At 44.0% G+C, this 13,248-nt stretch overlaps 1 protein-coding gene across 2 annotated transcripts in view; it reads right to left on the bottom strand.

Annotated features, from left to right (window-relative positions):
* Positions 1–6,522: 6,522 nt before the first annotated feature.
* MAP3K21 (mitogen-activated protein kinase kinase kinase 21) overlaps positions 6,523–13,248 on the bottom strand; it is a 53,781-nt gene continuing 47,055 nt past the window's right edge. Inside the window, exons 7-10 of one of the 2 annotated variants that reach the window (XM_058669356.1) lie at positions 12,745–12,895; positions 11,959–12,056; positions 10,450–11,217; positions 6,523–7,267 (exon numbers count right to left, since the gene is read on the bottom strand). In XM_058669356.1, coding sequence (XP_058525339.1) covers positions 6,846–7,267; positions 10,450–11,217; positions 11,959–12,056; positions 12,745–12,895 — 1,439 coding nt within the window. In that variant the 3' untranslated portion in view covers positions 6,523–6,845. The remainder of the gene's footprint in view (positions 7,268–10,449; positions 11,218–11,958; positions 12,057–12,744; positions 12,896–13,248) is intronic. The other variant, XM_058669357.1, reaches the window with a different exon arrangement.

Below are 13,248 nucleotides of genomic sequence, written 5' to 3'. Positions count from 1 at the left end.
TGTATGTACTTTGAGCTGTGATTCTCCAAACAAGCCGGCTGTGTGGGCCTTCCTGGTCCATGAAATATGTGTGCGCAGCGCCACCTAGTGCACAGAAGAAGAAAACTGCATTCAAATTTGGATAATAAGAGGAAAACTATTAACAAATGTATTCACTTTAATCATTAATCACGTTTGTACCTCTATAAATAACTATCTATTTTACTGGACATTTTATGGTTTCTCCAAGAAGTCAATAGTTATTAATCCATAAAAATATTTGTCTCAGGTGGAGGAATCCACCATGGTGGGAGGGTTTGGGGAGGGGTGGGGAGAACCCAAGTACCTATGAAACTGTGTCACATAATACAATGTAATTAATGAATTAAAAATTAAAAAAATTAAAAAAATATTTGTCTCATTTTTAATCACTTTCACACAAACAAGGGTCACTGTAGTTCAAACTAAAAAGATTCTTGTAGTTCATTGACCAAATTACATTGAAAGTCTTGTTCTTGTAGCAAAATCTGTTTTACAAAAAAAGCATATTTTTCTACAGACTTATGCAACCATGTTATTTCCTGCTGAAAACTTATTAAGCTACCTGAAAACTTTTTGGAGAGAACACGAAACGTTCTGGTTTTTCAACATCCAGGTTTCAAACATTATGAACCAATGCTTTTTCTACAGATGTAACACAGATACCACCTGCTACTAATGTGATAGTGCTAGGTTGGCCCAATACCAGGGAAAACAATGACACCACTGATAGAGCCTGCATCAGTTACGGAGTAGCGAGAGGCAAGGTGACCATTTGTGGGGTGGGGCAGTTGATCCTAGCTTCTTGTCCATTAAGTAAAAGAACTCCAGGGGGAGCCCTGGGTAGTTGTCAGTAAGACAGAAGTACACGTTGTACAAGGAGACAGGAGATGCTCAAATAAAGAACTACATTCCCCAAGCAGAGGGCCATCCTTTACTAGCAACCCGAGGAGCGGGAGGTGGTGCTGGGGTGGGTCTTAGCAGTTTACTCCGACAGGGTGGAGCTTGGAAGGGGGCTTAAGTACTCTATTTCCTAGCCCTTTTACGGCACTGCTGGCAGTGCCAGACGTCTAGAGAGAAGGAGTGTCTGCCAGGGCCATTTTATTCTTTGCAATGGGCTGAAGGCCATCGTGAGGGTCGCAGCTGGCAACCATGCTCATTGTTTTCAGCGGTGACTGGTTCTAGGCTGTAGCTGGGGAGGTTGAGCCTTGCTAATGGGGCTGCAGGGACCCGTGGGGATTTCAGCTCTCCTTGTCAGCCACTTCCCTGCTCACCTACTTCTTCAGGACCCGGAGGACTGATCGGCATGCCTGAAGCCAAATCCAGGGGAAACAGCCTGTACTTGTAGCGTGAAGCGCAAGCATCTCTGAAGCGCAGTGTGCGCCTTCGTGCTGCGTCTTCACAGTTTACAAGAATGCGGAAAAGAACGCAGGCAAGCTCATCCGGGTCTTGGTATGATTTTCCTGTTAACAGTGCCCCCTAGGGGCTGTGCGGGTAGCGGGACTCTGTTGGGCAGATTGTTTTAATACAGTGAAGCTTCGGCCTCTCTTCCCACTTTCAGGTTAAGTGTCAATGGCTCCTGAGAGTGGCATAATTCCCAGAAAACATGACAGGTGTGCAATAAATTAGGGAAAGCATCTGAGATTGTGATGTGATCATTCACTGCTTGCAGGTCTCTGAATCTTTCAAAGATTTATTTGAAAGTCAGAATTGGGCCCAGCTCAATAACTTAATGGCTAAAGTCCTTGCCTTGAACACGCCAGGATCCCATATGGGAACCGGTTCTAATTCCAGCTGCCCTACTTCCCATCCAGCTCCCTGCTTGTGGCCTGGGAAAGCATCTGAGGATGGCCCAAAGCCTTGGGACCCTGCACCCGTGTGGGAAACCTGGAAGAGGCTCCAGGCTCCTGGCTTTGGATTGGCTCAGCTCCAGCCATTGCAGCCACTTGGGGAGTGAACCATCGGATGGAAGATCTTCCTCTCCGTCTCTCCTCCTCTCTGTATATCTGCCTTTTCAACAAAAATAACTTAATCCTTAAAAAAAAAAAAAAGAATTACACAGAAGAGAAAGAGAGCGAAGGGAGGGAGAGAGTAAGCGAGCTTGCCCTTCTGTTGGTTCACTTCCCAAGGTTGTCACAATGGCCAGGGCTGGGCCAGACCAAAGCCAGGAGCCAAGAGTTTCCTCTGATTCTTCCGAGTGGGTGCAGGGGCCCAAACACTTGGGCCACCCTCCATAGCTCAGCCCCACAGAGTCCTGTGTGCACTCACGGTTCTGGGGGCTGTGCAGTCCAAGGCCTGGTGTCTGCAGGGCCTCTGCCCTGCTTCCCAGACAGTGTCTTCTCACTGAGTTCAACCACTTCCACTAGGCTTCATGGATCTTATCATCTCTCCTCATCACTTTTGGAGTTAGGACTTCAACATACCAATTTTGGGGGGACACATTCTTCAGGGCAGCAGAATATTTCATTTTTGCTGCATCATTGTCCCAATATGCAGATTTTAGTGCTATTTCACTTTTCACAGGAAGTCATTTCCTTATATGAATCACTATTCATTTTAATATGGAGCCATAAATTTTTTGTTTTACCTTACTCGTTTGCAAGGCAGAGTGACAGAGGGACTCTTCCATCTGTTAGTTCACTCCCCAGATGCTGGCAACAGCTAGAGCTGGGGCAGGCAGAAGCAAAGAGCCTGAAACTCAGCCTGGGTCTGCTAGGTGAGTGGCAAAGACCCAAGTACTTAGATTATCACCTGCTGCCTCATGGGGTATAGACCCACAGGTAGCTGCAATTGAGAGCCGGACCAGGATTCAATCCTAGGCACTCTGAGAGCAGAATGGAGGCATTCCAAGTGGTGTCCGAGCCACACAGCCCAACTCAGCCCCAGCATTTTCATTTTAAAGTATCTCTCACACATTTCCAGTCTTCGCAAGTTGTTACTGAATGAAAGACTCTCTTGCTAGCTTTACAAAGCATTTACAGGGCTCAGCTCGGCAGCCTAGCGGCTAAAGTCCTCACCTTGTACAAACCAGGATCCCATATGGGTGCCGGTTCTAATCCTGGCAGCCCTGCCTGTGGCCTGGGAAAACAGTCAAAGACGGCCCAAAGCCTTGGGATCCTGCCCCCAAGTGAAAGACCTGGAAGAGGCTGCTGGCTCCTGGTTCCTGGCTTTGGATTGGCTCAGCATTGACAGTTGCAGCCACTTGGGTAGTGAATAAGGGACAGAAAATCTTGCTCTCTATGTCTATTCCTCTCTGTATATCCTACTTTCCCATAATAAAAAGAAGAATCTTACTAATAATAAAAAGAAACTATTTAAAAAGGTCATGTGTAAAGTATCTTCATCTTGTACACTATAAAGTTACAACAGAATGGGCAGGCTGTGGCATAATGAACCCTCAGCATACGTGTGCCTCCTGAAAAGCAAGAGTTGTAAAATACTCACCATGAAATGTCCTATTCCCTGCATATGCCAACCAAGCATTTGAAACACAGTATTTCATTATTCCACAAGTGAAGCATTCTACCTCATAAATCACTTACAGCTCTTTACCCTAATGGATGTGGCAGAGAAATATTTGGCTTTGTAAGCATTGGTCATCTTTATTAATGTATTTTGCCTTATTCAACATAAAGGAAACCATTACAAGTTAGAGTCACAATCATCAGGAGCAGATCAAAGCAAACAGATTGGCTATAAAAAGTTTATTAAAAAAATAAACAACATATGTAAACATCTTTTTTCAGTCACAAGGCTTCATAATACAGCACATCAGGTCCACTCCTTACACCTCTTCAGTGGGAGCACCCCCAGTACAGACTAAAAACAATCAGCTTCATTTATCTCTCAGTGAGCTCTTCCATCTGTACGAAAATAAATAACCATATCCTGCTCACAGAGAAAATCGCAAATATACAACAGATTGCAATAAAACCTAACTCTGCAGTAACATCTAAGGCTGATTCCTCATATTGCAATGATCTTTTGCAGACAACTTCAATGCTAAATTCCTCACATCGTGGAGTCCACTAAAATCAAAAGGGAAGAGAACACAGAAACAAGACAGACACCCCCTTCTACACATGCACAAGCACCACATACACACACAGTTTTGGCAGAAGCAAAATGAGGGACACGGCTTCTGTGGTTCTGTTCATGCGCTGATGATACACACAATTTCTTTTACTTTGGACTGTTATTTGCCTCCAATTGACAATAAAGCAGCCAATTATGTGGTTTTTTGCCAATTATGTTTTCAAATATAATAACTACTACATGAGTCAATAGCTGCTCAAAAGTGCAGTCAAGTCAGAGAAGGACACGAATGAAAGAAAACGTATTAAATACTTGAGATTTTGATGCCGAAATCCAACAAGCAGCAATTTTTTTAAGGGCATGACACGCTACGTTTATGAAACACAAACCTTCATGGCCCATCCATCAGCTGCTGGGGCATTTCTGCTAAACAAGTGACTAAGACATTTCAAAACGGCCAAGTGATACAATTTTCCCTCTCTGTTATTATAAGTGAGATAATTATTCATACTTGATTTCTTCTAAATTGCTGACATTTCAGCTACTTGGTAACCCTAACTAAAGTATAACTTTGAATGAAATATCAACCAATATGTGGATTACAGTGCTTCATTTTCTGGAAAACTTTAAATATCTGTCTTTTGAATACTTATGTTCTAGTGATAAAAGAAAACCACAAAATTCTAACAAAGGAAACCCAAGGGGTTGACAGTATGACTCAATTAGCTAATTCTCCACCTTGTAGCACTAGTATCCCATATTGGCACTGGTTTGCATTCTAGCTGCTCCACTTCCGGTTTAGTTCTCTGTTGTTGCCTGGGAGAGCAATGAAGGATAGCCCCAAACCTTGGAAGCCTGCACCTGCGTGGGAAACATGACAGAAGCTCCTGCCTCCTGGTTCTACATCAGCTCAGCTCGAACCATCGTGACCATTTGGGCAGTGAACCAGTGGAAGATTTTTTTGGTCTCTCCTCTCGATAAGTCTGCCTTTCCAATAAAAATAAATAAATCTTAAAAAAACAAACAACAAAGGCAAATGAAACCCAGGCAATTATGTAGTAGTCTATTTGTATCATACAAGTATGATTATCAAAAGTGATTCATGGGCCCAGCGGTGTGGCCTAGCGGCTAAAGTCCTTGCCTTGAAAGCCCCGGGATCCCATATGGGCACCGGTTCTAATCCCGGCAGCTCCACTTCCCATCCAGCTCCCTGCTTGTGGCCTGGGAAAGCAGTTGAGGACGGCCCAATGCATTGGGACACTGCACCCGCGTGGGAGACCCGGAAGAGGTTTCAGGTTCCCGGCTTCGGATCGGCGCGCATCGGCCAGTTGCAGCTCACTTGGGGAGTGAATCATCGGATGGAAGATCTTCCTCTCTGTCTCTCCTCCTCTGTGTATATCTGGCTGTAATAAAATGAATAAATCTTTAAAAAAAAAAAAAGTGATTCACAATTAATTTTAAGATCATTGAAAAATCTGTTATTCAAAGATCCACTTTATAAATGCATTTCTAAAAATCTATACTTGTCATTTCCACCGTACCAGCTTATCGCACCAGATGCTTGACAATATCCATAAGTAAATTAAATGTAAAATACCAAAATACTTCTATTCCAGCAGTTCAGCTGTTCCTGAAGTTGGCAGTGCTAAAGTGTATTTGGTATTATTAGAATCGCCATGCATTCAAATAGAGAAAAGTAAAATTAGATGGCATGAAAGTGTGTAATATATGAAGTCTATGAACAGAACCAGGCATGTGTGACTTAGTCTTTAAACATTTCTATTTCAGGATGAAAAACTTTTCTACTTCTGAATGCCAAGTAAATGGCTACTCAAGAAGGAAACTGCTTTCTGAGGGAAAAAATTTTGATTAGCATGTTCATGCACATTCAGAATAGTTTTCGCTCAATGTCAAGCCATATCAGTGCCTTTAAGATTTTATGAATGAGTCAGAAAAGCATAAAGGTTTGCCAGTCGCCTCTTTGTATACATCCCATGAGGTTTAAAAAAATGGTATTTAAAATTTAGAACAGAATGGGAAAAAATCGTTTTATACCATACATGAAAATCACCCAAATTTCAAATTTCAGTGTTTATATATAAATAAAGTTATTCAAACACACACATAAAAAAGGATCTATTTTGGAGTTCTACCGCATAAAATGTTACATTCAATAAAAAATTTTATAAGTTACATTCGGTAAAGCCTCCAATAGGAAAATATTATTGCATAATATATGTGAGAATGGGAACATTTTTATGCATTATAGTCCTAAAGTTGAATTTGGGCTTTTAAATAGGTCTTATATCTATTCCAGTCATCAGATTTTTTTAAGTTGACACTTTCATTGTCTTTTATTGTCCAGTATCTTATTTGTCAAGGAATCACAGTGATCTCTTGGTGTCCTGTTGTACCAGTAACAGAAAAGGAAGCTTTTAAAAAGAGAAGGAAGAAGGTAAACAGAAATACTAAGTTGCATGACACTATAACTGCACACTAACAGGACCAAGTGTGCTTTAAGTAATTCCACCCAGCACCAGTTCACATTGGCCCACATTTCTTGTTTTACACTGTTCCATGCTTCAAGTTGCTAGGTACAAATCCAGTGAGAAAATTAGATGGCTAGAAAGCCACCCAGGACATGATTGGAGAAGTTGGACATCCACTACTAACTTAGTAACGAGGCCACAGCTTTTAAAAATGCAGCAGCATGAGATAGTTCAAAGGTAGATAGCTGTTTTCGTTTGTTCACCTCAAGAGGAGAAATGCTTGAGTAACATAAGGCACTTCACTTAGGACAGAAACTCTTGCTCCAGTTCATAGATGGATGGTCGGTGGGGTCTGCTCTTCATTCTGCACAGAGGCACAGTGCAGTCCCTGCTCTGGCCCTCGACGTCTGCATCCAGCAGGGAAGGCACATAACAAGGCACAGGCAGTTTAGTTCTCTCGCTGTCATTGAGGAGGCACGCAGGGCCCAGTCTCGCAGGTTCCCGTATGGGCGGCACCCCTGTCTTCTGTGAGCAAGCCTGTGGTGCACCTGCTAGGCTTCCAGGCGAAGCAGGGCTGGGCTCTGTGTCTCTCAGGCAAGGAGGCAGCCCAGCGACAGTACGGTGTCTCTCAGGTGAGGAGGTTCGGCTTAGAGGGGCTGCTGGAGAGCCCAGGGAGTGTGGTGGCAGTTCCAAGACTCCAGGGGCTGAGATAATCACAGCACTGGCTGGTTGAGAAAGAAAAGACAATTAGAGGCAATGAACTCTAGAAAAAATAATTACGAAGGTGATCACTTCAGTGAGACTCAAAAAAAAAAAAAAAAGCAAGATCCCAAGGGCTAGACAGTGAACCAGCAAAGAGGCTCTGTCTCTACTGTGCTCTCAACTACAACGTAAATCAGTTAAAAATTCTTACGCCTATAAGCCTTCTATAATTGTTAGGGACCACACGCGCACATTTCTTTTTATCTTGAACATTCCATGAAGTATCCACTGGAATTAAATCTGTAAACAGAACTGAATAGTCTGTGATATGCTAAGGCCACTGACTATTGTCACCATTTTTCAAAGAGGATATGCTTTATCATTTTAAAATCAGTGGGCTTAGAGCCAATAGAAGTCTTTTAGGTATAACAGCAAGATTAGATTATAATTAAAAAAAAAGATAACAGTTATATCCTTTGTCCTGCCTGCCCTGAAGACCTGACTTATTAACACAACAGCACATTAGTACTGGGTTATAAAACAATGCTTTCTAACAGGATGACCACGCTGGGACTCCCTCTTCCACCATTATAAATGACCACTGCTCCATTGACCACTAAAGTGCAATAACTGCCCCCTTTTACCTAAAGACAATGAGTAAGCACCTAAAATATGCCATGTGCAAGTACAGTGTTAAAAGAGAAGAGGCAGCAAAGATGGAGAGAGTGAAAGTCATTTTAACACAGCTTTATAATCTGCCTTAGAAAAGCATTTTACAATGCATAAAACTTCCGGTATACTTCATCCTATTTAATATTTGTGTCAGGGACTGAGGACATGCTAATAAACTTCACCTACAAAACAAACACTAATCAGATGCTACCCAGCTCATTTTTCTACATTCGAAAAGCATTAGGGATGAGGAAGGGATATTATCATTCCCATTTAGGAGATGAAGACACTAGCCACAGAGTGTTATGCAATTTCCCCACAGCTACACAGCAAATCTGTACCAGAGAACTTCCATACTGCAAACCATGGCACCATGAGGTAGCCAGACAAGGAAGCAGATCACATAAATTTCCATTCCACAAACTTATCAAGTGGTACCTTTCAATCCTGAACCTCAATGTTATGACTCCAAACCACATATTCTTCCCAAGAAGCCCGAGGGGTCAGTGTGACAGTGCCAATCAGCCCAGAAACCTCAAAGTTAAGCACTACCATACTTCATAAAACATGGATCAATGGGCCCGGCGCAACAGCCCACTGGCTCAAACCCTCACCTTGCATGTGCCGGGATCCCACACAGGCACTGGTTTGTGTCCCAGCTGTTCTACTTCACTTTCAGCTCCCTGCTTGAGGCCTGTGAAAGCAGTGAAGGATGGAAGCCTTGAAACCCTACACCCACATGGGAGACCCAGAAGAAGCTCCTGGCTCCCGGATTCAGATTGGATCAGCTCAGCTCTGGCAGTCGCAGCCACTTGGAGAGTGAAATAGCAGACAGAAGATCTTTCTCTCAGTCTCTCCTCTCAATGTAAATCTGATTTTCTAATAAAAAGAAATCTTTTTAAAAGTGGATCAAATTCTAGAAATGGAATGAACACAACTCTAAGGGAGAGAAAGATTGACCATCATATAGCATTAAGATCCTAAGAATAAATTCTAATTATTAGTGATCTGGATGTCTACATGGATTTCCATTGCTTTTGGACTGGGGAGACATGTAAAATATAATTACCATAAAGACGAAGAGGGACAATTTCTGTCAATACGTATTATTGTGCATGGAGAGGTGGCTGCCAAGCCAAGCCTATCTTGTTGAATGAAACAGAGACATCTACTACAAGATTCAATATTTCCTTTGGAGCTCTTCCATCTTGACACAGCCCTCAGGGTTCATCACCCATCAACAAGGCACTCCCTTCTGTCAAGGACAGACCCACATCCCCATATCAGAGTTCATATGTCCAAGCCCTCACTGCGGCACCCCACAATCAACACCACTCTGGAAAAGATAAGCCCAAAAACAGAGTGCTGGTGCAGCAGATCTCTAATGAGGCCTTCGAACACATGAGTTGGGTGTATAACTGCAACACAATCAGGTGGACTGTAGACCAAGTGGCAAACTCCTGGGCTGCCCCTCTGCTGTTGGGCTGGAGCTTCCACCTCATTGCTTATTTAATGAGGCTAAGTGGGCTCATCGGAACCAAGTGGGCTCATCGGAACAGCTCCTTGTCAAATCTGAGCGCAGGAGCAAGCAGACAAGAGGCCGTGTGAAAGCCGAGGAGAGGGCTGCTCTCTGCAAGTCCAGCAGAGAGCCTCAGGAGCAGCACGCCCTACCAACACCTGCCCTTGGGCTGGCGGGCTCCAGGACCACAGCACAGGGAGGTCCACTGAGCCACCAGCCCACCTCACTTTGCAGTGGCGGCCCTAGCACACACGCGTGTACACACACATACCGCACACTTGCTGAATTCAACCCTAGCATCCACCTATGCATGTGGAGGGGGGCAGGGAAACAGAGCAGGAAGTACTGAAGCACAGGAGACAAGGTGTCCCCAGGGAAGCTGGAAGGCCAGTTTTGGTTCCAGCGACGTGACTTATCCTCTCTAGAACACAAGTGGGGACAAGGTGTTGATCACCCTCACCTGCACTTTCTGCTTCACTGTACAATACTGAAGGTACTGGACTTCAATTATGCTTTTTGCAGAATCCACATTGCAGTTTAAAAAATGAGTTATTTATTTGAAAGTAAGACACAGAGAAGAAGGGAGAAGGAAAGAAAGATCACCCATCTACCAGTTCATTACCCAAATGGCCTACACAGCCAAGGCCCAGTTGGGCAGAAGTCATGAATTTCTTCTAGATCTCCCACATGGGTGCAGGGGCCCAAGCCTTTGGGCCATCTTTCGCTGGTTTCCCCAGACCACTAGCAAGGACCTGGATCAGAAATGAAGCAGCCAGGGCTTGAACCAGTGCCCACATGGGATGCCCTTATTACAGGCAGAAGCTTTACCTGCCTCACCACATTATTTCCCAAACTGTATTTAAACTAGAAGAGGATGGTGAAATTCAAATTCTGTGTGAACAGTAAAAACAAATGATTAAAAGATATTGCTAGGAAAACATCAACCACCTCTACAGCATTTCACATCCTAGGCTCTACAATAGTGTCTTATTTCCCCCGATTAATACAACTTACATGGGGTGTGCAGTGGGTTTCCCTCCGACCTAGTCCTCCTGTGACAAAAGCCTCTGTCTTTTGAAGAAAAATAAGGCACATTCCCACGTGTCTGCCCCAACACAGGAGGAGGCAGGGATTTCAACACACTCTGAGCAGGCACAGGGCCTGGCATAGGGGCCACCTTGTGGTTACTTCTGGGAATGCCTGGAGTGGATATCTCAGGGTGGCATGTTGGGGATCTGTCCACAAACAGATCTTCCCCCTCAGGCTGCAGCAAGCACTTGGTTGAGAGAGAGGACACAGGGAAGAGGCTCATGGCAGTGGGCGGCGAGAGAGAGGGCACACCGCCGGCCTCCCAGCCTGCAGCTGGCAGCCTTGGGGGTGGGCTGGTACTCCTGCGGGCCTTGGTTGCCCGCTGGAAGAGTCCCTCTCGCTTTTTCTTTTCTTCTTTGGGCAATGGGTCCTCAGGAGCCGGTGCTCTGTGGAGCTCTCTGATGTCCAGTCCCAGGGCCACGGATGCTAGCAGCACCGTGCAGCCGAACAACGCTGACTCGGTCTTCTTCCTCTGAAGGGGTCTCCGCAGGCTGTTCGTAGGAGTCACCTGAGGAGAGCCGGCAGGAGTGCTGGCGCAGGTGCTGTCCTCCCAGCTGTCAGCCTCCACGGGGTTCTCTCTCTGACCATCTTTCCAAAGAGGTACATCTACACAGGCAGGACTGGGCAGCTTCAGTTGCTTTGGTTTCCTGTGTTCTAATCCATCAAGGGGAAGTTTTGGTTCCTCACAAGCGCCTACATGAAAGTATAAACACACACACTGGAGCACCACTGGATAGTAAAAATCACTTACACGATACTGTGAAATGCAGCAAACAAAACAAAACAAAACAAAAACAGTCCATTTCAATGCAGCCTAGACTTGTCAGGGTGGAGGGATTGAGGACAGAAGACTCCAAGATCCCACCACTAGAAACGATGATGCAAATGAGGTTGTGAGGCACACAGGTGCTAATTACACCCTGGGAAGTGTGTCTTTTCCTCCTTTCAGCTCCATCAGCATGTCAGTCCCCTTGACTGCAGCTAACCCTGAGTCACAGATCTGTATTGCACCTGCAGCAGGTCACCTGGGCAGGGCCCGAGAACCTGAAGGAAAGCAAGAATGTCAACAGGTAGTAGTATATAATCAAAAGCCACACCCCTTAACCTTGGCAGGACTTCCAGGGGGGCCACAGCATTTTCATATTTACTGTCTTCTATTCCAAATTCACGTGGTTCTATGTAATTGTGGCACTAACTTTTCCGCTAAAGAGCTATAAATTCCCTCCAAAACATGTGGCGTCTAATGACTTCCTTCCACAACAACTATGTAGTAACTTCTAAGCTCAGGTGAGGCTGCAAGGAATGCTGTCACTCACTCCTTACCCTGTGTTCCTGCAGCAACCACAGGAGCAAAAGCTTTAAAAGCAAAGCCTCCAAGAAGACATCTAACATAAGTGCACATCAAACACAGTCCACTTCCTGAAGCACATTTACCTGGCTGGTCCACAAAGAGTGAATCCAAGGGCGTGGTTTTCTGACTTTTTATTAAAAGAGTTGACCAAGGACTGTGACCATCCGAGAGAGGTCTGATCCTGTAAGAGAAAGATGTTTGATTTCATACAACAGAACCAAAGAATACACAAACGGGGGTTTAGTAGATACGTGTCAACATGAATCTCAGGGTCATAAGGAGAACATAGCTGTCCTGTGAGTCCTGAAGAGCTAACAACATATAAATACGATTGTAACAACACAGAAACATTTTTTAACCGCTTATCTAAATAACAGCGTGATAAACTCATCCTAGAAGATGAATATTCACAATGCTGGCACAGTGCCTCAACAGGCTAACCCTCTGTGCAGCAGCAGCATCCCATGTGGATATCAGTTTTAGTCCCAGCTGCTCCACTTCAGATCCAGCTCCCTGCTTATAGACTGGAAAAGCAGTAGAGGATGGCTCGCTTCCTTGGGCCTCTCTACCCATGTGGGAGACCCAGAAGAAGTTTTTGGCTCCTGGTTCTTAACTTTGGATCAGCTAAGCTCTGCCCGTTGTGGCCATCTGGGGAGCGAACTAGTAGATGGAAGATCTCTCTCTCCTTCTCTCATGTCTCAATAAACCTGCCTTCCAAATAAGAATAAATGAATCATCAGAAAATCAAAAAGAAAAAAAATTATATTCATGCAAGTAGTGGTTTTTGAAAGTTGAGTCTGTCCATGTTAATGCAGGTACACTTGCTGGTCACAGTACACACAGGACAACATCAGACACCCCACACATACCTTTCTTTGCAATCAGTTCTTTCTTTCATTTGAATAGAATTTGGTCCCCATGTGCAACCTTTCTTCTTGAAATTCCTTTTGACGTCTTCAAATTCTTCTTGTCGAAAGACTGTATTCCTACCCCAGGTCTTATTGCTTTCATCTGAGGTCACTAAATAGAGAGGGTTATTCATATCAGCCTCATCAAAAAAACATTAAATGAATCAAATCAGCTGCAAAACTACCTAATCCAAAACATGAAAACAATGAAGATGGATTATTTAATCTACTTTGTAGTAAATTTCGTTCCCTAAGCATAAAAACAGCAAAAAGATTTGAACACATTAATAGAAGATACAAATCTGAGGTAAACTGGCAGCAAAAGATGGATTACCTATTTATCCAATATTCTCAAATAGTTAAGATTCCATTTTAGTTGAAAAAAAGAAGCCAAACAAAACACTTAACCAAAAATGAACTTAGTACCCTAATTTTTTTCTAACCAAACTAAAGTGCTAAATTGAA

The sequence above is a fragment of the Ochotona princeps genome, chromosome 10 (assembly GCF_030435755.1).
Source record: "Ochotona princeps isolate mOchPri1 chromosome 10, mOchPri1.hap1, whole genome shotgun sequence".
NCBI lineage: Eukaryota > Metazoa > Chordata > Mammalia > Lagomorpha > Ochotonidae > Ochotona > Ochotona princeps.
This window is presented reverse-complemented; position numbering and strand designations above follow the sequence as displayed.